Source organism: Strix aluco, chromosome 36 (assembly GCF_031877795.1).
Source record: "Strix aluco isolate bStrAlu1 chromosome 36, bStrAlu1.hap1, whole genome shotgun sequence".
Lineage (NCBI taxonomy): Eukaryota > Metazoa > Chordata > Aves > Strigiformes > Strigidae > Strix > Strix aluco.
This window is the reverse complement of record NC_133966.1, coordinates 71,067-96,318: the sequence shown is the minus strand read 5'-3', so window position 1 is coordinate 96,318 and position 25,252 is coordinate 71,067. Positions and strand designations below refer to the sequence as shown.

The following is a 25,252-nucleotide window of genomic DNA, read 5'->3' as shown; positions in this document are numbered from 1 at the left end:
ATCGGGTTTTATTTCAACATTTCAGCTTTGGAGGGGACGAGGTTGCCCTGTGGAGATGCCACAAGATGCGTCACCCCGCAAGAGTAAACCCTCTCTGAGCTAAACCTGGATTATCCCCACAGCTTTTAAGCGAGCGTGGAGGACGCAAGGCATGGTTTTTAGGCTCAATTAACTAACCGGGTGCAACTGCAGCGGGGGAAAAAAGAAGGGTTGTACAAAATCAACCCCAGCCCTACCTGGTTTTTGCGGGTTTTAACCCCAAACGGTCGCAGCCTTCTCGCCCCAGGTCATTCCTCCCAAGTTTTTCAGGGCTCTCGGCAGCGACAAGCGTAACCTGGCAAAACGTCGAGACCCCGGGAATGAACCAGACGGAGCAATGCATCGTTTCAGCCCTGAGACGGTATTTTTGCGAGCCCCGGTGGGAGAGCTCCACCGGGATGCTCAGGTGGGACCTTCCTCCTCCCCTTCCACCACCAGGATACCCCCGGGGATGCAAATCGTCGTTCCCCCCAGGGTTATTCGGCAAAGAGGAGGGTTGCAGGGAAGTTATTTCTTTTTTTATTTTTGTGTACAGGGAGAAGCAGGACCAACCGGGGACATTCTTGGCCAGAATGGCCACAAAAAGAAACCTCAGGCAGTAACAATTTTTGCAATTTGCTTTTTTTTTTTTCCTTTCTCTGGGCTTTCCCTCAGTCAGCATCACCGCAGGGCTGAGAAAAGCCATGAAAAATTTCAAGAAGGGGCTTGGGGGAGGAGGGGGGGGGCATTTTGTCCATCGGTTTCATGCTGGGCACCTCCAGATTCAACTTAAAGCAAGTGATTCCCTTCCACAGGGGATTTGAGTCGTTTTTTTCCTCACCAGCTCCTGGTACAGAAATGAGTCACCTAAATCCCGTTGGATTGACCCGGCCCTTGGCCTGTCGCTGGAGTCATGTCTCCACCTCATGCTCGACTGCTCAAATTCTCATGGAATCTTGGGGTTGGAAAGGCAATTTGGGTGAAATCTCTGCCTTTCTGAGGTTTATCAAAAGATGCGTTACCCCAGCTTTGCGCTTACTTATTTTGAGCAGTTTCCAGCAGCCGTCTTCGCCCCAAGCTTGGGTTCATTTCCTTTGAATTTGGGGTTTGATGCTGAAAGCAGAAATATGTGGGATGCTCCAGGCTGGTGCATCCCCCCGTAAGCACCTAAAGCAGGGAGGGGATCAACCAACTCTTAACGAGCCCAATCCCACCCTGAACGCAAAATCCTGCTGAGGAAGGTATGTTGTACCTCGTCCATTATTTTTTTGGGGAGAATCTCTGGGTTTTTTTATCACCCCCTTTCCCAGACGGGATTTTTAACGCTGCGTTTTGAGCATTTGCAGGAGCCCAAATCCACGGGGATTCTCCTGCAAAATTTACCTCCAGAAAGACCAAAGATGCCAACTGTGATTTGTGGAGCTGAACGCACCGGGTTTTGCGTTTCCCGCATCACCAGCTCCCATTTTCTCCCCTCTCGGAGGTGGGATGGGAGCAACGCCAAGACCCAAAGAGCTGCTAGAAAACACCCCCAAAATTAACCAGTGCCCTGCAAATTGGCAGCACATCGCATCCTCACTCCTTGCTGCTGGTTAAAAGCAGGTTGGGAAGAAAAAAATTAATATATTCGTCCAACAGCACTGCGCTGGCAGCGGGAGGAGGAGGAGGCTGCTTTCCCCAAGGGGAGAAGACCTTCAGGTTTCAACCTCAGCTCGAGGTGAAAAAGCTCTGTTGTTTTTCTCTTCTCGCCTCGAGCTGCCCCACAGCTTAAAAAAAAGCAGCTTCACTTTCAGAAGCGGCTCTTTGTGGGCTGTCGCAGGGGGTGGAAGAGCAGAGCGAAGAGATACGTGGCAGCGAGCTCCAGACGCAAACCCCGCAGCTGCTGCTGGTCATTTTTTGCTTCAGAAAAGTGGGAAAAAACCCACCTAAACCCAACCTCTGTTGAAATTTAATGCCACGAAGGGACTGGCCATGGCAGCGACCACCATCTACGCCAGATGTGACTTTGCCACACCCAAGCCAGACTCGCCGCCACGCTCAGCTCCCAGCACTTGCCGGAAACTTCCCCGTAAGTGAATTTTTTCCTGTTGCCCTCATGGGATTTCGGGGGGGGGGGGGGGGGGAGGGGGGCTCGGAGAAGCCAACATCCGCAACACTGCCAGCCCCCAAACCTGCAGGAAAAAAAAAAAAAAGGATTGCCTGTGCTTTTTCCATCTGTTTCCTGAGCTGATGGCAGCCAAAACCCAACGCTTTGCCCTTGAGGGGGTTCGCTGCCCATCTCCAGCCTGGGGCAGAACGACAGCACAAACAGCTCTTCACCCCCCATAGATCAATTTTCTTGGAAAAGGGGGAAAAAACACAGCCAACCCCCAAGGACACTCTCCATGCAGGGCTTCACGTGCTCATCTGTCTTGTGTGGTGACTGGCAGCCTCTCTTAAAGCACCCCAAGGGCTTTGCTTGGGGTTGGAAAAGCAGTTTGGGTGAAATCTCTGCCTTTTTGAGGTTTATCAAAAGATGGGTTACCCCAGCTTTGCGCTTACTTATTTTGAGCAGTTTCCAGCAGCCGTCTTCGCCCCAAGCTTGGGTTCATTTCCTTTGAATTTGGGGTTTGATGCTGAAAGCAGAAATATGTGGGATGCTCCAGGCTGGTGCATCCCCCCGTAAGCACCTAAAGCAGGGAGGGGATCAACCAACTCTTAACGAGCCCAATCCCACCCTGAACGCAAAATCCTGCTGAGGAAGGTATGTTGTACCTCGTCTGTTATTTTTTTGGGGAGAATCTCTGGGTTTTTTTATCACCCCCTTTCCCAGACGGGATTTTTAACGCTGCGTTTTGAGCGTTCGCATGAGCCCAAATCCCCAGGGCAGCTCTGGGTGCAGCAGGGGGAGGAGAGGAGCTGAGCTCCCAGCATCGAGGCTTTGCAGATTTGCTCACCGCAGCTTCCCGCAGAGGCTCGCGAGGTTTTCTGGCAAGGTTGACACAAAATGGGTCAAGAACAAGGGCAAAGACCACAGAAGAGCTGCTTCTTCCCTGGCTCCCCAGTACGGGTCCCATTGCAGGTCCTTGGTGGTACTGGATGCTGCTGGGAAGCGGATGGGTCGGGACCGTGCTCTTGGTGGGCGTCGTGCTGCGGCTGCTGCAGCAACACGGTAAGCAGCAAGGTCTATCATCCAAAAAAATGGTGAAAATCTCCCCAAATCAATCACGGCTCAGCCCCTGGCCTGGGCTGGAGCAATTTTCTCCTGTATTTTCTAGCAGGGAGCAGCTCCCAGGCGGCTTCTGCCTCCCGATATCCCCGCTGGGCAGGAGGGGGGAACCCGCCAGCACGTCCCCGTTGACACTCACGAGCTGATTTATGTGGTTTTGGAGCCTCGTACAGGCCTTTTCTCCACCCTGACGGCGGCTGCAAAGACCCCAGGGATCACCCCGGCAGCACTTTGCTCCATCCCCACTGTGTCCCTCTGGTCTTGACACAGCAGCACGATGCTGTGGGTCAAACCCATCCTCATTTTAGGTGGAAATAACCCTATTCCAAGCCAGGACGCAGAGGTCCTGGGCAGCGGATGCTCCTGGGAAAGCTGCTGGACCAACAGCAGCCAACGGGCCACCCCGGAGTTCAAATGCTCCCTGAGTTGCTTCCGGCTGCAGCTGAGACAACGGTTGTGTGAGGAACAACACCAACACCCAACAGGTACCGTCAGCCACAGCTTCGGGGCTGTGGTTGGAGATCCCACCTCGTTAGGGACGCCAGGGGGGCGTTATCCCCCTTCCACGTCGAGGGGAAAGGCCAGAAAAGCACCCCAAGACCGCCCTAAACCTCCTAACTGCTATCCCCACCCACATCACCCTCATGCCCTCAACACCTTCCTCCACTGCTCCTGTTTCCCCGCCCCGTACCAGGGGAGGTTTTATTTTCCAGCCCATGTTTCCCCCCCGCAAAAAAAAAAAAAAAAAAAAAGCACCTGGAGGGGTTCAAACAGCAGAAAAAGGCCTCGAGTGTCCCAGGGGGTCCCAGCTCTGCCCCGCGGCACCCAGGCACTGCTCACACTCCTCCTCTGCCACAGGCCCCTCGGCTTGCTGGCTCTGTCCCACGGGCTGGCAGGTGTTTGGGGCCAAGTGCTACTGGATTTCCACCAAAACTGAATCCTGGGAGAAGGCAGCAAAGGATTGTCTGGACCAGAGATCTCAGCTGGTCAAGCTGGAGAGCACGGAGGAGAAGGTAAGTAACTGCAGGGGGGGAAAGGCGCCAGCGTCGCCCCGGAATTTGGCTTTTTTAAGCTTTGTTTTCCACAAAAAAACACGCAACCTTGAGATTGTGGCTGATCTTTCCCTTCCTGGCTTGCAAAGCGCCCGAATCCATGCTGCCAGGCAGGATTTCTGGGGACAAAACTGCAGAAATATGAGCTCAGAGATGAAAGGAGAAAGGCAAAGGCAAAACCACATGGAGATTCCAGGTTCTTTGACTGCACCAAAAATCATCGTTTTGCTGCCCGTCACCTCCAGACCACGCTCCCACCGAGCTTCTCCAGCTCCCAGTCTGCAACTGGGATGGGCCAACCAGACCCCCACGGGCAGGATTAGGTTTCCCCTCCCTGCTGCGATCAGCTCTAAGACTCCATCCCTCCCTCTCCCAGGTTTTCATCAGGAATATGACTAAAAACATCTCGGCTGCCTGGCTGGGGCTGAGCATCACCCGGGCGAGGGGGAAGGAGTGGACGTGGTGGGACGGATCCCTGTTGCAGAGAACCTTGTAAGTGCCTCCCCACTCTGGTTCGCCAACAGGTTGCCACAACTACAAGCCCACGGGAAATATTTCCCAGCCCAACGTTCACCACAGACCTGACCACTGCCAAAAATCCCTCCGGAGCCAGCAGCAACGCTCATGGGAGTAAAATAAACCAGAGCGACGCGGGTCCGGTCTCTGCAGCCCGGCTGTTAAACAGGGAGAAAAGAGAAAAAAAGCAATTAAACCCTCGTTCCTGTTTTACACCCACACGCCAAGTGCAAAAGTGGGGAGATTTCAACCTGTGAATAAAAGCAAGATTGTCCCTGGGGACAAGTTTTTATGCTGCGGCCACAGTGACCCCAGCATGTAGAAAAAAAGGCAGTTTCTGACAGGACTAATATTTATTAAACCAAGCAGTAAACACAGGGGGGGTCTGGGGAGGAGGAACAAGCTTTTTGGGAAGTAGTGTCTCCTCAACGCTTCTGCTTCCACAAAAAAAAGTGGGAAAAGAGATTAAACAGAGGGTACGTTCCCATGCTCGCGGGTGAGCTGAGAACTGTTGAGCCAGGCTAGGTTTTGGGGTGGAAAACGCCCTAATGAGGTAAATTCTCTTACTGGGAAGATGGTGTCAAAGTGCAGGACGCCAGGCTGATTGCTGTCACGGTGCTCTCCAGGTTTTTGATGCTGGATCATGAGGAGGGGGACGCTTGTGCCGTGATTCAGAGGGGTGAGCTGAACCCTGTCAGCTGCACCATCCCCTTGCACTGGATTTGCCAGAAAGAGGCCACCGAGGTTTAAGCCAGAGGAAAACAACAGAAGGAAAAAAAAAAACCCAAACACGGGATAAATGCCAAAAAACATCCCAGAGGAACCGTTTGGTGGCTTCTCGACGAGGCTGGGATCTTCCCTCAGGCAATTCCATTTTCTTCCCCCACTTTGCATTTCCGACCCTCCAAATCCCCCCAAAACCAGACACCAAACCCAGCAGGACTGAGCTTCGCAGCGCCAGCAGCTACCAGCAGAGCGGGGACGTTTCCGGAACCTTCTGAATATTTCCACGTCTCCTTCCAACTGTAAAAACTGGGAAGATGCTTGTGGTCAGACTGGAGGAAAGATCCTGCGGTCACGGCTCCGTGGCATCGTCGTTTTTACTTTTGTAACGTAAATTGAAATAAATATATGGTATTGGAAGACTCGTTACCACGTTGTGCTGGGTTAATAGCAGCTTGTGGTCCTTCTGCTCCGCCGTGGGGGATATTTCAGGTGAAATTCAGAAGGATTTTTGACTCCTGAACCCTGCCGTGACGCTTTTGTGGGTGGCTGCAGACAGAGCACTTTTTCTGGGAGCACCAGTCGCTGCTGACGCCGTCGTGGTTGATATAAGCACATTGTCCATCGCCCTGGACGGGGAATCTGCACCAAAAAACAGAAAGAAAAGTGAAAAGGAAGCAAAGGGGTTGCTGTCAGCCGCAGGTCGGCGGCCGAGTGACTCCCAGACGGGTGAAGGGTGCTGCGAGGAGCAGGGCCCAGCCTCCCCACAGCATAAATCCCTCCTCCTCCACAAAAAAGGGAGGATTTTTGGTTGTTTTGGCCCGGGGGGGGGGTCATTCAGTGGTGCCCTCACCCCTCTGCACCACACAAAGCCACAGCCTGCGGTCCAAGCGCTTCAGCTCAAGCAAAGAAAGCGGTGTTTAATTGCTCCCACCTCAATAAATTTATATATATATATATATATATATTCTTGCGTTCGATCCCTGCCCCGTCTCAGCCCGGGTTACGCTCTCCAGAAGGCGACGGGGACGTACGAGCTGTTGAGGAAAGCGCCATCGAACCATTTCCAAGGTGCTGAACCTTCCCTTCGGAGACCGACCCAGTAGGGGATGGACCGTCCGTAGCGCAAGAGAAAATCCTATTAAAGGGGGGAATAAATAAAAAAAAAAGCAAGTTCCGCGTGTATCCTCACGCTACGCCCTGGGGGAATCCCAAACCCGCTTCCCAAAAGCCACCAACGCATTAATTCTGTGGGGATTTTTTTTCTCATTTACCAGCTCCTCCAGGCTGTCGATGGTGGTCAAATGGGCTCCGAGTGAAAGGCAAAAGCTCTGACTCATGTTCCAGTCGGCCTCATCCTCCACGAAGTAAAAACACTTTAATCTGTAGCTGAGGGCATTCTCCGGGCAGCTGGGAAGGGCAGGAGAGGGGCAGGATGGACAAGACAGGCATTTTTTTGCTGGAAAAAAAAAGCAGAACGCGTCCTGGTGACTTAACGCCGGTGGTTTTTCTCCAGGGGAGGAGAAAAATGTAGCGGGAAGCACCGGTGGCACTTACCCGCCAGCGCAATGATGGTGAGGAGCAACGCTGCTACGGCCACGGTGACCCCGACGGGGACCTTTTTGTCTTTAATGCACTTGAGGCTAAAACCTGGGGACAAACCAGGGGGATGTGGCACAGGGGAGAAAGCTGCAGCGCTGGGAGCACCCCCAGCTCCCCGCAGGCCTCGGCTTCCCCCCGCGGGGGCCTTCGACACCTTTAAAAACATCCACAAAGCAGGGATGGGGGGGCACAGCGGGGTGCAGGCTCAGTTCAGGGGGTACAACCCAGTGCTTTCACCAGCCCCCCTGGATTTTTATTTTTTTTGAGGGCTGCCCCCGCAGATTTTTGATTTTTTCAAGGGCTGCCCCCAAGGATTTTTTGATTTTTTTCGAGGCCTGCCCCCAAGGATTTGTTAATTTTTTTTCGAGGCCTGCCCCCAAGAATGGATATTTTTCGAGGGCTGCCTCCAAGGATTTGTTGATTTTTTTCGAGGGCTGCCTCCAAGAACGGATATTTTTTGCAGGCTACCTCGAAGAACAGATATTTTTTTGTGGGCTGCCTCCAAGAATGGATATTTTTTGTGGGCTGCCTGACCTTCCTGCACCCTCCCCAACCCCCCCTCATCCACCAGAGACAGGTGCCATCTCCCAGACCCCCGCCTGGGCTGTCCTGTGCCTCCTTGCAGTTCACAACAAGCTTTGCCTCTCCCACATCCTCCTCCCCCGCTCCCCCCCCAGCTATTTTAACTCAATTTAGCTGCCCACGTCACACTCAACCCAGCCACAACCTCCAAAATAACATCCCCCAGAACGAGACCCCCCTCCTCTGCTCTCTGCTGGGATGGCATCATTACAGTACTCGCGTCTTCACCTGTGCCAGAGCAAGAAGCCCACCCAAATTAAGGGATTTATCACCAATATACAAATGCTGTGATGTTATTCAGTAGAAAACGCCCGATCTTGGGCAATTTTTTCCACAAGACAATGGAAAAAGCAGCATTTCTCACCTGGTTTACACGCACACCAGGGAGGGAAACATGACTTTTGCTTTCGAAAAAACAGGACCTGCTTTTTTTTTTTCCAAGCCAGCCTTGATTTTATTGGCTTCTACAAGCTCTGTTTGTCCCGGAGACGCATTGTCTCAACTTTTTTCCCGCTTCTTCAACTACAAGGCTCAATCCAGCTCCAATTCAGCTCCAATTCCCACTCCAGCACCCTCAGGTCACCCTTCAACCCCCGTCCCCCAGCCCAAAGCACAGAAACCACCCCCTTGTCTCCCCATCGTACCCAGGGCAGCTCGTAACGCCTCTAGGAAAGGGGATGGTGCTTCTGTACCTGCCTCAGGAACAGCTTCTGCCATCCCTGGTGCCGCGGAAGGGCCGGCGACAGGCTCCGGGGACCCTCAACCCTGCCAGCAAGAGGGTCAGGAACACCCCGAGTCTGCAGCACGTGCGCCAGGGACCTGCCAGGTCCTTCTCCGTCGCGGGGCTTCGCCAGGATGCTCCCGCAGTCGCTAAAATAAAAAGCCAAAAAGCTCGTAATCCCCGCTCAAAACATCAGGGCAGTGCATCGCAGCGCTTCTTTCTAAATCTCTTCCTCAAAGCTCCTCTCAACCTGCACTCACTCTGAATTATCGCTTGGCAAAACCTCCCCTCCCACAACAGCGTGTTTTCATAAATTCTTGGAAACCGTTTTTCTAAATTTTCTTCGGTTTTGACCTTTCTCTGGACGTGGTCTTTTCCCAGAGCAAAACGTTCAACAGATTCACGTCTCCCCTCAGACTCAGGGAAGCAAAAAAAAAAACCAGTTCCGCAGCAGCTACCTCCGGAACAACCACATTTATAAGAAAAAAAAAAAACTCAACGAATCAAAGCGAGAATCCACCGACGCACAATGGAAACACCTGCAGACGCTGGTGCCAACCGACAGCTGCAACTCATCTAAGAAAGAGCTCCTGTTCCTAAAAATCATATAAAACTGATATATGTATCAGTCGTGCAGCTGCTGGTTTTGTTTAACAGCAGCTCTGTCAACACAATTACCACCTGCCTTTTGGATCTTCCTCAATCTGCAGCAAATATTTGCCAGGTAAGAAGAACCTTCATGTGTTTGCAAAGGTAACAATCAAAAGGGGATTTTTTTCTCCCCAAACGCTTGATTTTGAAGAGGGTTTAATCAATACAGCATTTTGTAACTGTCCTCAACACCCAACACCAAATTACTCCTGGCCCAGGCTGCGGCGTGGTGCGTTTTGGAATAAAACAGGTGATGGAGGAAGAGGAGGAGAAAAGCCACCAAGCGGGGAACAAAAGAGCAACTTAATCATCAGAAAATACTCCCAAAGCCACTGGGCTTGGGGGAAAGAAAGGACTTTTGTGTCTCAAAATGTGTATCGAAACAGGCAAACATTGTTCATGGCCTTGGTGGGGGGAAACATTGCTGCCAGGTGAAGCAACGTCTGGAAGGGGCACGTGGACGTCAGTCAAAGGGGCTTTTGTCTGGCGCCCGAGAGGGAAATCCATGTGGCAGCAGGGGCTGAATCCCTCAGGACCCGACAATGCCCAACAAAACTGCTGCAAAAAAACAGAAAAATCCACCTTTTGGCTGAAAAACACATGAAGGAGCCACCTTTTGGCTGAAAAACCCCAGAAATATCCACCTTTTGGCTGAAAGACACACAGAAAAATCCATCTTCTGGCTGAAAAACACCAGAAATATCCACCTTTTGGCTGAAAAGACCCAGAAAAATCCACCTTTTGGCTGAAAGACACACAGAAAAATCCACCTTTTGGCTGAAAGACACACAGAAAAATCCACCTTTTGGCTGAAAAGACCCAGAAAAATCCACCTTTTGGCTGAAAAGAAACACAGAAAAATCCACCTTTTGGCTGAAAAGAAACACAGAAAAATCCACCTTTTGGCTGAAAAGACACACAGAAAAATCCACCTGTTGGCTGAAAAGACCCAGAAATATCCACCTTTTGGCTGAAAAGACACACAGAAAAATCCACCTTTTGGCTGAAAAGACACACAGAAAAATCCACCTGTTGGCTGAAAGACACACAGAAAAATCCACCTTTTGGCTGAAAAGACCCAGAAATATCCACCTTTTGGCTGAAAAGACACACAGAAATATCCACCTTTTGGCTGAAAGACACACAGAAAAATCCATCTTCTGGCTGAAAAACACCAGAAATATCCACCTTTTGGCTGAAAAGACCCAGAAAAATCCACCTTTTGGCTGAAAAGACCCAGAAAAATCCACCTTTTGGCTGAAAAGACACACAGAAAAATCCACCTTTTGGCTGAAAGATGCACAGAAAAATCCACCTTTTGGCTGAAAAAAACCCACCAAAAATCCACTTTTTGGCTGAAAAAAAACATGAAAAACCCACCTTTTAGCTGAAAAAAAGAAAAATCCACCAGAGCGGGGCTGTGCGAGGCAGCCCCAGTGCCCCCTCCCAGGCTCCCAACTCACCCTCTGCGCACTCAGAGGAAAATGAGCTTTTCCACCCCATTTCCCAACTCCAAACCCACAGGGAAACTGCCACCAAACTCGGGGTGTTTCCAGCTCCCAGGAGCTGCAGGGAGCTCCCACTAAACCACCAACTTCACTGTGTGGGTTTTTTTTCTCTGTGGCAGAGGAAAAACTGCCAAATTGTCCCCTCCGTGCCCCCCAGCCTCCATCCAGAGGAGGGATTTAAACCCACCCAGGGACACTCTCTGCTCCCAAACCCCAAATTCATCCCCTACCTGTAGCAGCGGCGCAAGAATCCAACAAATTCGAAACTACCGGAAGCGTTTAATACCCGATATCAAGCAGCTGTTCCTCTCCACACGCTTTACAGGATAAATTGCTCCTCTGACAGTTGTCTTAGAAACCTCCTTATTGCTGTTCTGCTGTTTAAGTTAATTATTAAATTCTCCTTCATTCCCTAAAGCCAGACGGGGAGAGGAATGAGCAGCTGCATCCCAAACCCCGGCCAGGCTCCGTGGGAAATTGGAAAATCAGAGCAAAATGATGTTGACAAGACCCCCCCAACCAGATGGGATGTTTTTGGGGTGCAGCAGGAGCAAGCGGCGATGCCATCAGCACCAATAACGGTTTTTCTGCTCCATTTCCTGCTCACGAGAGACCTGGAAACGTGACGCGCCAAGGGCTGAGCCCAGATCAAGGCGTGAGTTTAAACTGGAGCAACAAAGGAGCCCAGCACATCATCATCCAGTTTTCCTCAGCCAAAAATTCCCCCATTCCCTTGGATTTGGCCCAACAATCGCTGGAATTAAGAATTAAGCTCAAGCCCAGACCTCCCTCACCCCAGCCCAAACCACACAACGCTCTCTTACCCCTTTTCCTCGGGACTTTTACCCCGATTCGTGCCCCGTAACTCACCGCTTGGGCTAAGGGTGGGTGTAAGTGTCTGGAATCTCAACAATTTCAGCTCTCCTGGCTCCGTCACTGACCAGCTCGAGGCTTTTCAGCTCACGCTGACGCGGCAGTGGGCGGAGGCAGGTTGGCATTCTCCAATTTTTCTGTCCAGGTTTCTTTGAGAGTTCCTGTCCTGGCTCTTCATTCCTACACAGAAATAGAACGGGGATTTCCACGGCTTTTTAGAAATTCTCCAGCCAAAAAAAAAAAAAAAAAAGAAATAGGACTCAGCAAGGGCAGATCACCAGGTGAAGCTTCAGGGTTGTCTCAGAGAAGTGACACATGAAAAGGAAAAACCAAAGTGCTCTACTCCCAGCCCCATCAAAACAGCTCAAAGATAATTTAATTATTGAAATAATTACCATTGCGGCAGGAAGGCGGGAGCTGCTCCAGCCTTTGTACCTCCACGTCCTTTGGTGGCAAAAGAGGGAGATGAAGGCAGACGCATCTCCCCGCCCCTTCGCAGCTTTTTCCCCTTCTGATCTCCTCTCTCGAAGCTTTTTTTTTTTTTGCATCGTTTTCAAATGACTCACATCCACTTTTTTTTTTTTTGTTTTCTGGGTTAAACCAGCCGCTTCAGTAAATTCCACTGAGCAAAACAATCCAGGGGAGGGCGGGCATCAGCTCAAAACCACCCTCCCAAGGGGATGCCCGTGGTCAACACCTTCACCGCGGGAGCGACACAGTTTCGAGGTGACAAATCCCCTCAGATTTCCCCAGAAAAACATTTCCCACCTCCACAGCCAGGGCTCAGTTCCTTTTACAGACAGGTATATAACAACAAACCCAAAAAAAACCCAAAGCTAAAGAAATTTTCATTTATCACAGCTGAGCGATGCAGCAAACAAAACTTTTTCTGGGCTCCGCAGGCAGAGGGTGATGCTGATTTTTCCTCCTCATCATCATAATTAGGGAGAAACTGGCAGGAAGGAGCAGCCTTGAAATCAGGGACAGGAACGTAGTCTCAAGCAACGACGGTTAAATGTTGTCCAAACCTGCTTTTCATTATAGTTTTAAGCAATAAATAAAGAAAAACAGTATTAGAAAGTCCCATTAACAGGAAGAAAAGGAGAAGATGGGAAAAGTGTAAAAGTCACATTAAGAGGAAGAAAAATAGGTGGGAAAAATGTCAAAGTCACATTAAGAGGAAGAAAAGGAGGAGATGGGAAAAATGTAAACAATAAGCTCCATAAACCTCACGAACAAACCAGTACGTTTTGAATTGCTCTTTGGTAACCAATGAAAAAAAAAAAAAGTGTTACAAGGCAAATCCTGCAGTGGGTCACTCACTGGGGAGACTGGTAAAAATTAATTAATTTGCACAATTTCCTAGCAGCTTCCAGGCTGTTCTTTGAGCAAAAAAACAACAGCGGTGACAGTTTGTACCTGGGGGGAAAATGGTGGTTTCTCCCCCCTACGGCAGCTTGTGGCAAAAACCACAGCGAGGAGCCGGAGCAGCAGCTCGGGGACACGCGTGTGGCTGCCCAGGGGCGTGTTTGCTCGTGCAAGGCCGCGTACAGGGGCTCTCAGGGCCCCCCAAAATCCTGAACCCCCTTCCACAAGGTGCTGGGGGTGCCCAGGACAAACCCACCGTGGGTGGTGGGTGAAGAAACATCCCAGCGAGGGCAGCGACAACGTGGTGACGCGGGAGCGTCAGGGCTGCTGCTAACGGCCCCTTCCCAGTGCTCCCAGTCCATCCCAGTTCTGGCTGTTTTCAGACCACGGGGCAGTCCCAAGCGAGCTTTGCGGCTTGCTCCAAGACAGGGGGAAATGCTATTTTTGGCGGTTTATTCGACAGGGAGAAGTCCTTATCTCTTCCCCATCGCCCCTGATGTGGCAGCTGTGGCTTCGACTCACAGCCGGCCCCGAGGCCCCTCATCCCCCAACTCTGCTCTGCAAAATTTGGGGGTTTGGGCTGCAGATTTGGAGCGAGCTCCCTTGCTAAGAGGTTTTATTGGGGACTTTTTGAATCCCCTCCCACCTCTTTTTGATTGTTTTGGGTGGGGTTTGGTTTTTTTTGAACCCTCATGCTCTCACCGCTGCGCTTCCTCTCTGCTGCTGCCAGTGCAGCGCCGTGAGCATCCGTCTCCTCGACCGCCCGTCACTCCCTTCCCAGCACCCTCCTGGGTTAATTTTGCCACGTACGGGGGCAAAAACACCCCCTGAGGATGAGGATGGTCCTAGAAGAAGACTGAAGGGAGGGAGGGGGACACTGGCAGGGGCAGAAATCCCAAAGCGGGTTTGGGACGAGGGCCCTGGCGCACGCTGGGGATGGGGAAGGGGGGCAGGTAGGGACCAGGTGCCTCGGGATGCTCCTTCCAGCCCATCCTCGTTAATAAATTTACTTAAAAAACATCACACGACAGAGCCCGGCCGGTGTCATTATTCATTTGAGGATGGTTGGTGGCCAACAACATCAGCGCCAGCTCCTGGATTCCCCCCTGGGCTGAGGGTCTGATCCTGACCTGTCCTCAGCCCAGCTCAGAGCTGGGGGGATTTTTTTTGGCGGATCCACTTCGATCCCGAGCTGCATCTCCCGGAGACGAACCTGCCCCCCCTCAGGACCCCACATTTTGCAAATTCAGCCCAGGGCTTGGCCAGAACCTGTAGGGGGGGGCGGGGGGGGGAGCCCATGTCACAGCCTGAAGGGCCCTGGAGGTGCCCCCCGACACCCCTCCTTCCCCTCCAAAGCACTCACCAGCCCGGGGCCAGGCGGGAGCCGTTCAGTCAGGTCCAGCCCTGCCCGGCGGGGGGGACGGAGAGGCCGATCCAGAAGTAGGTGGTGGGTTTCCAGAGGGTTTGATTGAGGAAATCCTACGGGGTGGGGGAGAGGGCGGGGGGTGACACCGGCGTTGTCACTCCAAAACAGGCTCCAGCCCACCCCGCAAAGGCACCGCAGGGGTGGGGGCTCCCCCCGCACAGCCTCAGCCCTTCCCCAGGTGCCCCCAGCGCCCCCCCCGCCCCCCCCTCGATGCCATCAGTCCCTTTACCAGCTCCTCGTGGCCCCCCGGCACCAGCAGCTCGGCGCCCCGAGTCGCACAGTGCTCCCGGCTCTGGCTCCACGCCTTGAGCTCATCACCCACCCAAAAGCACTTGTTCCCATGCAGCATCCAGCAGGGGGGGGCAGAGCCGGCACCCCCTGCCCTCTGAAAGACAAGGCAGCCCCCCCAGAAGCCACCTTGGCTCCCACACCCCCGAGGCAGGACAAGGGTCCAAGTCCTGTTCGCTCCCCGGGAACGCGGAGACGCCCCGAGCTTCGTCTGCTCCTCCAGTTTGGGGGTGTCATAATTTTTTGGGGGGGGGCGGTGTGGAACCCAATGGTGCAGAGGTGCCTCGTGGCCATTACCTGGCAGCTCGGGCAAGCAGAGACTTTTCCTCAGCTCCCAGCAGATTTTCTCCGGGGTGTTGCCATCTCCTACGTTCCCACTCTCGTTTTTGCAGCTTCCCGAGTTCTCCGGCTGCTGGTGCAGAGCTGCAAGGGGAGGATGGAGCGGTGGGGGGGGACGACACAGGGCTCCCCCGGGCACGACGCCTGCCCAGATCTGCCTGCACGGGGCCCCGCGGGCCGTGGGGCAGCGGCTGGGCTGGATCCCAGACCCCAGTGATGCTCAGAGCACCCCCCTCACCCTTCCCATCACCTCAGCTCACCCCAAACGTTGTGCTGAGCACCTCAGGATGGGACAGGGGAGGGAGAATTGGCCTTGGGGTACCAAAACCCAGAGCAGAGCTCAGATCTCAGGGTCCCCAGCCCAGAGGAGACCCCAGATGTCGGGGTCCCACAACCGAGAGCAGAGCCCAGATCTCAGGATTCCAAACCGAGACCCCAAATCTCAGGGTCCACAGCCCAGAGGAGACCCCACATCTCAGAGTCCCAAACCCCAGAGCAGACTCCCAGACCATCTTCTTTTGGGGTACAAGGTCCCCACCCCAACACTCACCCCCCCCACCCCAACTTGGCATGGCTGCCGCCCCGCTGTTGCTTTGCACCGACAACAGGATGTGGCCCCTTCGCCCCCAGCACCAGCCCAGAGCTCTGGAGGCGGCATCGCGCTGGACGGCTGCGAAAAGCCCCTGACCGCTGCGGAAGTCGCCTCTCCTGCCAAACAGCTCTACCTGCGCGGCCCAGAGGGGCCTGACACCGGGGTGAAGGGCTCCACGCCCCCTCCCCACCGCCCCGCAAAGCCCCAACGCCTGGCAGCGGGTTTATTTGGGGCCACGCCGGGTTCAAACAATCCCCCCCAGCTCGCTGCCGGCCCCACATCCACCCCCAACGGGGACAGCAGAGCCCTACGAAGCCCCCGCGCCCAGCTCTTGCCCCCAAGATCGCTCCCATGGCCCGACAGCGTCGCCTGCGGAGGACACGGGGCACAGGGAAGCTCCAGCCCCGGCCCTTCACTCCTCCCTCCACACCCCTGGGCCAAAAGGTTGGCAGATCCACCCCCACGGGTCAAATCAACCCTCAAGTGTCCCCCTCAGCACAAGATCCGCTGCTTCTCCCCCACTTTGGGGGGAGGATTCTCCTCCCCAACACCCATCACGTGGTTGAGTCTCCCTCCTGCCTCCTTGGCGCACTCTGGGGGGACTCTGGGCCGGGGCAGCCTCAGATGCCACCAGCAGCATCGCACCAGGCACAAGATTCATTTTGGCTACGGGGTGTCAAATCCTGACCCGGCCGCAGCTGAGAAGTTTCCAGTGGTTTGCCCCTCGCCGGCCAACCAAGAGAGTCCAGGTTCCTCCCCACCTCGGCTCTAAAATTCTGATCCAAACCCACGTCCCCACACCTCGCACTGACGGGTGTCCGCCAGCGCAGAGCGTGAAGAGATTTGCCTCCGACACGAGCACCTGGGCCAGCACCCCGAGAAAACAGGGACCCCCCCCCGCTCTTTGGGGTGTCCTTTGGTTGCCCCCGGGCCGGCAAGCGCAGCCACTCACCCAAGCAGCCCACGGCCACCACGGCCACTCCCAGGAGGAGGTTCCCGGTGCAGCCGGCCCAGAGCGCGGGTCGGTGCCACTGGGGACAGCCCGATGCTGCGGGGGAAAGAGTCCTTAGGAGAAAAAACACACCCAGCCGCATCCGCAGCGCCGATTCGGGCGCTTTTCTCCCCAAAAAGCCCTCTGGGCTGGTGCTGCTGGTCACCGCGGCCGCCCTCCTCCCGATCCCGCCGGTGCCATGGCCTCGTCACTCAGGAGGAGGTTGGGTCAGTTTGACCTGGAATTGGGAATTTCCTGGATGTTGTAAGAAACCCAAAGGGTTAAATGCAGGTTAGAGGGGGGCCAGGATGGGAGATGTGCCCCGCCACGGCACCCAGGGCAAAGCTGCTGAGCCTGGATCAACAAAACTCTCCAAGAATTCACCTCACTGAGCTGGGACAGCCCCGCCAGGGGCAGATTCCTCCCCGCAGAGCTCAAGGCCAGGCCAAGCCCATCCCTCCTCCCCTCTGGTTTCACAAGATGCAGGATGATGCTTCTGGCCAAAGCCAGAGCTCACCTTGACCAAAGGAATCAGGGATTAAAGGTTCAGCCTAAGAATAAAACAGCAAAGGAAAAGCAACAGATTCCACCTTAACATCAGCAGAAAGTGGGTTTGCCGAGCAAAAGGGATGTGTTTGGTGGGAATCCTGAATTCTTGCAAAAAAAGAGGATGCAGGCAGAGGTCCCTTCCAGAGGGGGACAGAGCAGGAATTAAACCTTTCCCTGTTTTTTTAATTTTTCTATAAGCTAAAAACCAAACCCAGAGTCAGCAGGAAAAGAAGACGAAGCACCACACCGACGTGAATCAGCCCAAGCGCAGGGAGGACGGACCAGGACTCTCAGGGCCTGGATCGGGCCCTCTGAAGACACCAGCTGCCCTCACGCATCGCAGGGCTCCTAAAAGCAGCTGAATTTGGGCAGATTTGGAGCTTTTGCTGGCTGGCTGCGAGGGGATTTCTCCTTCCACCACGCCAGCACAAGGACAGGCCCTTCGGAGGGGTTTTAAGAACCAGCCCCTGCAAACGTGCTCGGTGCGGTGGCCAAGTCCTGTCCCACAAGTTTTGAAGTTTTCAGAGCTCAGCACGTCCAAAGGGCCTAGCAGGGGGCACGCAGGGCTTAAAAATAATCATATAAAAGCGAGGCTTGATGCTGGCAGGGCTGCAGCCGAAGCAGCGGCAGAAGGAAGGATGAGGGAGGTAGAAGCGGGGGGCAACACCATCCCCAAGAGCAGCCGCGGGTAGAAGAGTTAATTAACCCCACGGGTAGAAGAGTTAATTAACCCCACGGCGACGAACGTTTGTGTCAGCCCACTCCATTTCCACGCTGGAGGAATCGTGTTTAATTATAACGGGGTCCCCGTTTCAAATAAACCCTCCTGCTTTCAAGAGAAAACCACCAAAAGGATCCCAAACAACAACCGGAATCCTTTATCACCCCACCGCAGCCTCGGCCCCTTCCCCTCCCCGCACCACTGGGAGGGTGGGAGCCTCCCCAAAAGATCCCAAAAATTAAAAAAAAAAGCCCCTCCCAAACCCAAAGAGCATGTTCGAGGCGCTGGCCAGCCTGAAAAACGAAACTTTACGTCGCTTCTGCTGAATTAAACCAGGGAAAAGGAGTTCGCATCACGGGAAGTAACACCTGAGAGCATCGAGAAGCCTTTTTCTAGTCAAAGTCGACTGTCTTCTTCAAAGGCGCCGCACGAAATCTCCCAAACGAGTCACCTTTAATAATAAAAAAAAGCTCAAATCAACCCCCAAAAATGCGCTTCTGCAAACAGGCGGTTCCAGACTTCGCTCCCCTCCATCCCAATTGGTTCTTTTGCAAGAAAAATAAGGTGTCACCGCAAGAACAACTCCGCGATCTCCCGGAATATTCCTAGTAGGATCGTTAAAAACCATGATTTTTATGAAATTGAATAAAACCAGATCCTTTGCACCCTTATTTCCACCTTTAAGCGACTTGAAAGGTGTTTTCTAGCCTCTGTTATAGACTATCTTGCCAAAATGATGCAAGTTAGGACTAATTAAATTTAAATTGTTTATTTAGCAAGCGGCAATAAGCAAAACAGCGCTGGGCGGCCGGGGAGTCCCTGCTCCACCAACGGCACGCAATCACTTCCCGAGGGTCCGTCTTTTTTATATCCTCCGCCTTCCGGTATCGGGTCTCTCTGAGAGGTGTACCCTGCGTCTGCGCACTTTGCAGCTAGGGGGTCGCTCCATCCGGGTCTTCCTCACGTCACCAGCTTCTCGTATTTCCTGCTTTCCTGAGAGTGGCTCACAAAGCTTTTGTTTATATCTTACAGAATATAAGCACTACCCCTCTTTTTTTTTTTTTCTCTTGTTCTCCCCTTTGTCCTTCTCCCCTTTCTCCCTCTTTTCAGTCTTTTGCCTAGTAGGAGTCCTTGCTTCAGCATTTCAACTTAGATAAGCACTTGCAGTCAGTTAGTCGTTACACAGTGTAATAGTTAAGATTAAGCTTAGGCCTACATAGTTTATGGAATAACATGTCACGAGCTCCCAGTATCTTCTATGGAATTTGATGAACAAACAGTTTATTGTCTATCACAGCCTCAAGCACTGCTTCTCCCAACCCTATTCCAGCGCTGCCGCTTTCTCTGCATTACCAATTTTTCTGTAATCCCACTTATTTTTTCAGCCCAGATTTGAAGCACGTGGCCGCTTCGCCGCTCTGCCGAGCCAGCCGGTGCCAAAAAGGGCTCGAAAACAAGGGTTTAGAAATGAGCCCTGCGAGGAGAAATGATAGAAAATGTTCCCGACAGCTGAAGAAATCGCTTTGGTTTTCCTTCATTCCTGATTTTCACATCACTTCCAAGAGACAGTCAGCTTCTCCCTTTGGAAATCGGGATGGGAGTCAACTAATTAACGAGCAGGAAGGGTAGAAAAGAAAACAAACACCCCAAAAATGGAGGGAATGCAGCTATAAAGGTGAGAGGTGACCTTCTTACTGGTTTCTTTGGAAAACTTGCTCATTTTTTTTTCCGCACCCAGGCTGAGAAACCCCCCCACCAGGATCTTCCCACCCCAGAAAGACAAAAGCCAGATTGTCAGGAGTCAGATGCTCCCAGACCTACCAAAGCATCCAAAAAGGAGGTATTTAGCCCCATTTTGAAGTGGTTTCTCTGGAGACTCCAGACTTACAACAGAAGCACACGGAGGGGACGAGCGGAACGGTGGGACCTGAGCAGGGTCTGTCCCCTCACGCTCCGCTCGCTGATCCCCCCCAAAGCGGGAAGAGAAACCCCAGGGAGATTTTTCACGATATTTTCTTTGGGAAAGTCAAAGGCAGGAGGAGCCGCAGCTCCTCTCCAAACAACAAACCTTTGGTTTAAGGGTTCAACGAGGCTTTTCTGCAACCGGTCGGACCGCCCAGAGGCAAAGCAACAAAAAAAGAGCTCCAAAACGGAGCAGAGACCGCTGCAAACCTGACGCCTGCAACCACGTTCTTCTAATTTTTTTAATTTTGCAGCGACAAAAAGCACAATACTGAGAAGATTCCTCCTCTCCACAGCACGGGCAGCAGGAAGGAGTTGAGCAGGGTGGGGAAGCCGGGTGCTCAGCCGAGCTGGTTGCTCAGGAAAAAAGCACCACACCCACACCACCACCAAAACAAAAACAAACAAAAAACCCACAAAACAACCCTGCATTTTTTTCAGCTGTTTTCTTGCCTCCTTCCCCACCTCTCACTGCACTTAGATAACAGATGCATTTGGTGAATCAAGTGCTGGCTCTGGGTCTAAGGCACAAGTGAAGGCTATTTTTCTTGAGGGCCATTCGACAGAGAAAGTTGCAGGGGAAAAAAAAAAAACCCCATGCTCTTGCCAAAGCTTCAGCCCCCCGAGCTCCCCTTGGCCCATGCTGAGGATGGCAGGAAAGTTACCCAAGGCAGAGCTCTTCCAAACAGAGAGGTCTGGAAGCTTTTATCACATCCCTGGTGGTAGCCTGGCAAGAACACTCCAAAATTGCAGGAAGTTAGCCTGAGGATCTTCCTCTTCCTGTTCTAGGAGCACAGCTGTAACGACATTTCCCTACGCTTTTACAGAATCGTTAAGGACAATCAGTATATGCACGTTTCCACTTACTGTTTTGAATTCTTATTTTCAGAATATTTTCGGTAAGTCAGAACAACAGAACCAAACCAAGGCCAGTTCCGAGTCCTATGACCACTTCTTCGATGCTTTGCCTTTCATTTTTTGCCATGTTTTACACAATTATTTTTTTTATTCTAGATCTATGCTTTTAGGGCTTCTACTGCAATTGCTTGAAGAAAAAAAAAAAAGCTGCAAAAATTCTACCACATTCTTTTCTTTCTTAAAAATGCTCCAATATTCAAAGGGATTTTGTTGACAATTAGTTTGATATGAAGTAACAACACAGAACTCCCAGCAATCATCACCTCATACGCATTAGAACAGAAGTCCCTGAGACAAGATGCTCTGTTAAACAGGGATTAAGAGCAGATACCAACAGAGATGACAAACACCCCAGCCTTACCTCCACCCAAAGGAACAAACCATCAGCTCCTTTTATACTGATCACTGACAAGCTGACAGGTGGTGCCAACTACAAGCTGCTGTTCATGAGACTTTAAATAAATAAATAAACCCCAACCCAACAGCAGCTGCCTTGGTTCTGGCAGCACTACAGCTTGTTATCATCATGCTGGATCCTACACCCCCCCAGCCTCTCCTCACACACACACACACAGGCACCCATGTGGGGCTGCAGTAAAAGGGAAGATTCCTATAAGCATTTCTTTTGGCATGTTCAATCCTGTTTACAAGCTACTTTTCACCCCTCTCATTAAGAAGACAGAAGTTTATCCCATCTGAAGCCATTTTCCTTTGAACACGATGCAGGAGGTGTGATAGACAGTAAACTGTTTGTTCATCAAATTCCATAGAAGATACTGGGAGCTCGTGACATGTTGTTCCATAAACTATGTAGGCCTAAGCTTAATCTTAACTATTACACTGTGTAACGACTAACTGACTGCAAGTGCTTATCTAAGTTGAAATGCTGAAGCAAGGACTCCTACTAGGCAAAAGACTGAAAAGAGGGAGAAAGGGGAGAAGGACAAAGGGGAGAACAAGAAAAAAAAAAAAAGAGAGGGGTAGTGCTTATATTCTGTAAGATATAAACAAAGGCTTTGTGAGCCACTCTCAGGAAAGCAGGAAATACGAGGAGTTGGTGACGTGAGGAAGACCCGGATGGAGCGACCCCCTAGCTGCAAAGTGCGCAGACGCAGGGTACACCTCTCAGAGAGACCCGATACCGGAAGGCGGAGGATATAAAAAAGACGGAACCTCGGGGAGTGATTGCGTGCCGTTGGTGGAGCAGGGACTCCCCGGCCGCCCAGCGCTGTTTTGCTTATTGCTGCTTGCTAAATAAACAATTTAAATTTAATTAGTCCTAGCTTGCATCATTTTGGCAAGATAGTCTATAACAGGAGGCACCAGCTGTCAATACTGAAATAAGGCCCATGGACGCCTTTGAAAATGTGCCTCAATGACAGGGAGTGTTTGAAATAGCAGAGGAACAACCCTCTGCCTCCCAGACTCCCTCTTCGTACAGAAAAGCGGTTCCTACTGTGACAGGGCCTTTAATTTTAACACTCCCCTTCTTTCTGAAGGAGGGTTCTAGCCCATGACTGAAGTGCCTGTCACCAAGACATTTCTTGTCCAGTTGAAAACAGAGTTGGTTTAACCCCACCAAAGCATTGCAGGGACTGGAGGATCTTGCTTTCAAACATCTGCCTTTCAACTGGATCAGGACAAATAAAAATATTGTAGTGGTGCTTGAGGAGCCTGGTGCTTCCCCCAGCGGGCTATCGAATTGGTGTCATTGGCCACCCTGACCCACCCACAGCTCGGGGTGTTGTACCAAGCAGAGCTGACATCGGCTGAGGGGGGAGAATCCTGCAGAGGAGTGGCTGTGGGGTTACAGGGCAACGAACTGAACCTTCAACACCAGCTGGGCTCTGCAGGGGGATGTTTTAACAGCGACCCTGCTAGTATCTCTCCTCTGGAAACTCGGACCCCAGCTCTCTCCTACCTCAGAGCTGCAGCACAGTGCAGCGGTGTTGGACGGTTGGACTAGATGATCTTCAGGGTTGGACTGGATGATCTTCAAGATGATCAAGGTTGGACTAGATGATCTTCAGGGTTGGACTGGATGATCTTCAAGATGATCAAGGTTGGACTAGATGATCTTCAGGGTTGGACTGGATGATCTTCAAGATGATCAAGGTTAGACTAGATGATCTTCAGGGTTGGACTGGATGATCTTCAAGATGATCAAGGTTAGACTAGATGATCTTCAGGGTTGGACTGGATGATCTTCAAGATGATCAAGGTTGGACTAGATGATCTTCAAGGTTGGACTAGATTCTCTTCAAGATGATCAAGGCTGGACTAGATGATCTTCAGGGTTGGACTGGATGATCTTCAAGGTCCTTTCCAACCTAGATGATTCTGTGATTCAGCTCCACAGCCATGGCTGTCGCTGGCTTTATCGATTCTGCACCATTTCACCGTCGCATCCCTATGTTTAGACTGCATTTTAAATATCTATTTGATACAACACACACATCTTTATGACTGATTTGGAGCACTACACACAAAGCTAGAAGGTCACGACGTGACATCTGGCTTTCACTCATTCTTGTCTTAAGAAGCCAAGAAGCTGTGAAAATGCATTTAAGGAAAAGGCAACTTAATTTAATAGACACAGCTTTAAACTAAATGGATATGAGAAAAGTAACTCAGAAATAGACCCCAGTAAGGGCACTACAAACCACTCAATCGCATTTTGAGAGTTCTCTCAATCTCAATACCGGCTACGTGTGCTCACAGCTGTGATGTGATACTGCACTGCCAGGATGGGCAGATGCCCTTGATCTGAGGAAAGCGAAAAAGGAAAAGAAAAAAAAAGGAAGCAAAGAAATATAGACAAAGTTGTGAGGCCCCTTAAACAAGGCTAGCCCTTAGGCAATGTTAGCTAGGTAACATTCTTACAGAAAACAGGATAGATAGTGAACTAATCCCTGTCTTTGAGATAAAGGGGGAGCTGTACCAGCTAAAGGATGACCAATTCCTGATAACACCAAGGATTTACTTCCTGCAACATCTTGATAGACACAAAAGTTCCAATTAACAAAACAAACAGGTAAAACTAACTCTACAACCTGAAGAGGAGCCAAAGGTCCAGAGAGCATGAGCAGGAAGCAAAGTCAAAAAATTCATGAAAAGGAAGGAGTCTTACTTCATCCTGAAGACCCTTGAAGACCCCGGCCCACCCTCACCAGGAGGCACTGCACAGGCGCGAAGAAGAAGGACTTGGGCGGGGGGGGACAAGAGGGGAATTTCTCGGAACTAATTGTAATATTCCCTCCTTATCTTCGGAAACCTAATGCATATGTAACATTTCAAACAATAAAAGCAGCTGGTTTTTTGGCTCCGGGCGCGCACGTTTGTGGCGGAGCGATCCCCCGTGTGCCCGATGTCGTAATAAACATACTGCTTTATAACTCTGAGTGAGTTGTAGAGTTTGATTCCGCGCCACAGCTGTTCCATCTCCAGCCAGGATAGGATTTCCATTCCCATCTAATTTGACCTCCCCAGTAAAGCCACTCAGTAGGAAAACCCTCAGGGCATTAAATGGACAAAGTGAGGCACACAAATACTCCGTTCTAGCACAGCACATGTCTCCAGGGGGCTGCAACTGATTTTGAAAACTAGATCCATGACAAAACACTGCACCCTTTATAAAAATCTTCCCAGAATGATATGACAGGCTACGACCTAGCATTCGTTCCAGGAGAAACACCTCTTCATTCTTCATGCATTGAGTAACGAATGGCAAAAACCTCGTTAAGAGAGAAAAAAAAAAAAAAAACCTCACGGCAAAATATCTCCTAAAATAATTTCACCTCTACACATCACAGTAACTGGCACCTTTCCCTTAACACCCCAAACGTCTGTAGAATATCACTTTGTTCAGGGACACTGACCTCACTAGGAGCACACCGTGAGTAAGGGTTGTAGGACAGGGAATAGAGAGAATCACATTCTGTTCAGAATGGCTTTTGACTTGGGAAGCCAGAAGACATCTAAGCAGCATATTCTGGTGAATTTACTTTGATATGTGAAGATTAACTCCAGGGAAATAAAAATAATACATTCAAGGATTCTTCCCACCATTCCTGTAACTGTTCCTACTGTCACAGTCATTAAATCCCTCCGTTAACTCCCCAAGCATTACAGGTCTGCGATATTCAAGATAATAAAGCAGCCCACAAAACAACCTTCCTGAATAACAATCATTCATAACTGATAAATTACAAAAGGTCTTTCTAATACACATCTACAGTAACCAGAGCACAACTGAAGCACAACCAGCACTGACTGAAGCACAATCAACACGAACAAAGGCAAAACTATCACAGTGCAAAAGCAAGAATCCCAGCTTCAGAAGGATGCTGCACCCCGAGTCACTCTGCTGCACCCCCAGAGCAGTTTGTCTCAGGGGGAATGTTCATTCCAACAGACAGGGGCATTTTCTGCACACAAGCTCAGCCAATGGTTTTACAGGAGCACGGCAATGCCACCTGTCTGACAGAGCAAACCAAACCCGGTTTTAGAGAGAAACACGCTCTGAACAATCACTGTAGTGCCCTGCCCGAACTGTTTCCCAAAATAAACAACCACAGGAGGAGGGTTTTGCTGCTGTTACTGTGCCAAACTCTCACACCATATCATTATTTTTCACAGTCACTC

General features: G+C 51.3%; 2 protein-coding genes, 1 long non-coding RNA gene and 1 pseudogene across 8 annotated transcripts; 1 reads left to right on the top strand and 3 right to left on the bottom strand.

The window, feature by feature from the left end:
* The first annotated feature begins 1,250 nt into the window (after positions 1–1,250).
* On the top strand, positions 1,251–5,036 carry LOC141917278 (killer cell lectin-like receptor subfamily B member 1B allele B). Of its 3 annotated transcripts, none has more exons than XM_074810382.1 (5): positions 1,251–2,086; positions 3,080–3,169; positions 3,535–3,711; positions 4,085–4,239; positions 4,655–5,036. In XM_074810382.1, exons 1-5 carry the CDS (start codon positions 1,990–1,992, stop codon positions 4,772–4,774), a joined length of 639 nt encoding a protein of 212 aa, XP_074666483.1. In that variant the 5' UTR covers positions 1,251–1,989; the 3' UTR covers positions 4,775–5,036. The 3 variants fall into 3 exon arrangements, with proteins under 3 accessions (XP_074666483.1, XP_074666482.1, XP_074666481.1); XM_074810381.1 differs by lacking the exon at positions 4,655–5,036 and adding an exon at positions 4,368–4,646; XM_074810380.1 differs by lacking the exon at positions 4,655–5,036 and having other exon boundaries at positions 3,535–4,188.
* Positions 5,037–5,128: 92 nt separating this feature from the next.
* Positions 5,129–14,249, bottom strand: LOC141917279 (C-type lectin domain family 2 member B-like). 4 transcript variants are annotated; one of them, XR_012621262.1, is made up of 9 exons: positions 14,186–14,249; positions 11,850–12,485; positions 11,452–11,634; positions 8,394–8,571; positions 7,075–7,167; positions 6,792–6,976; positions 6,552–6,655; positions 5,948–6,159; positions 5,129–5,826 (listed from the first exon to the last, which is right to left on the bottom strand). XR_012621262.1 is itself a non-coding variant. In XM_074810383.1 (8 exons), exons 4-8 carry the CDS (start codon positions 8,416–8,418, stop codon positions 6,006–6,008), a joined length of 561 nt encoding a protein of 186 aa, XP_074666484.1. In that variant the 5' UTR covers positions 8,419–8,571; positions 11,452–11,634; positions 11,850–12,485; positions 14,186–14,249; the 3' UTR covers positions 5,129–6,005. The 4 variants fall into 4 exon arrangements, 2 of the variants coding, with proteins under 2 accessions (XP_074666484.1, XP_074666486.1); XM_074810383.1 differs by having other exon boundaries at positions 5,129–6,159; XR_012621263.1 differs by lacking the exon at positions 5,129–5,826 and having other exon boundaries at positions 6,046–6,159; positions 6,452–6,655.
* On the bottom strand, positions 14,046–16,731 carry LOC141917249 (killer cell lectin-like receptor subfamily B member 1B allele B; annotated as a pseudogene).
* A 641-nt stretch (positions 16,732–17,372) lies between these two features.
* LOC141917281 (uncharacterized) lies at positions 17,373–23,798 on the bottom strand. The gene is made up of 3 exons (XR_012621264.1): positions 23,739–23,798; positions 22,530–23,018; positions 17,373–18,179 (listed from the first exon to the last, which is right to left on the bottom strand). It is a non-coding gene; the product is annotated as an uncharacterized LOC141917281 (long non-coding RNA).
* Between the last annotated feature and the right edge of the window lie 1,454 nt (positions 23,799–25,252).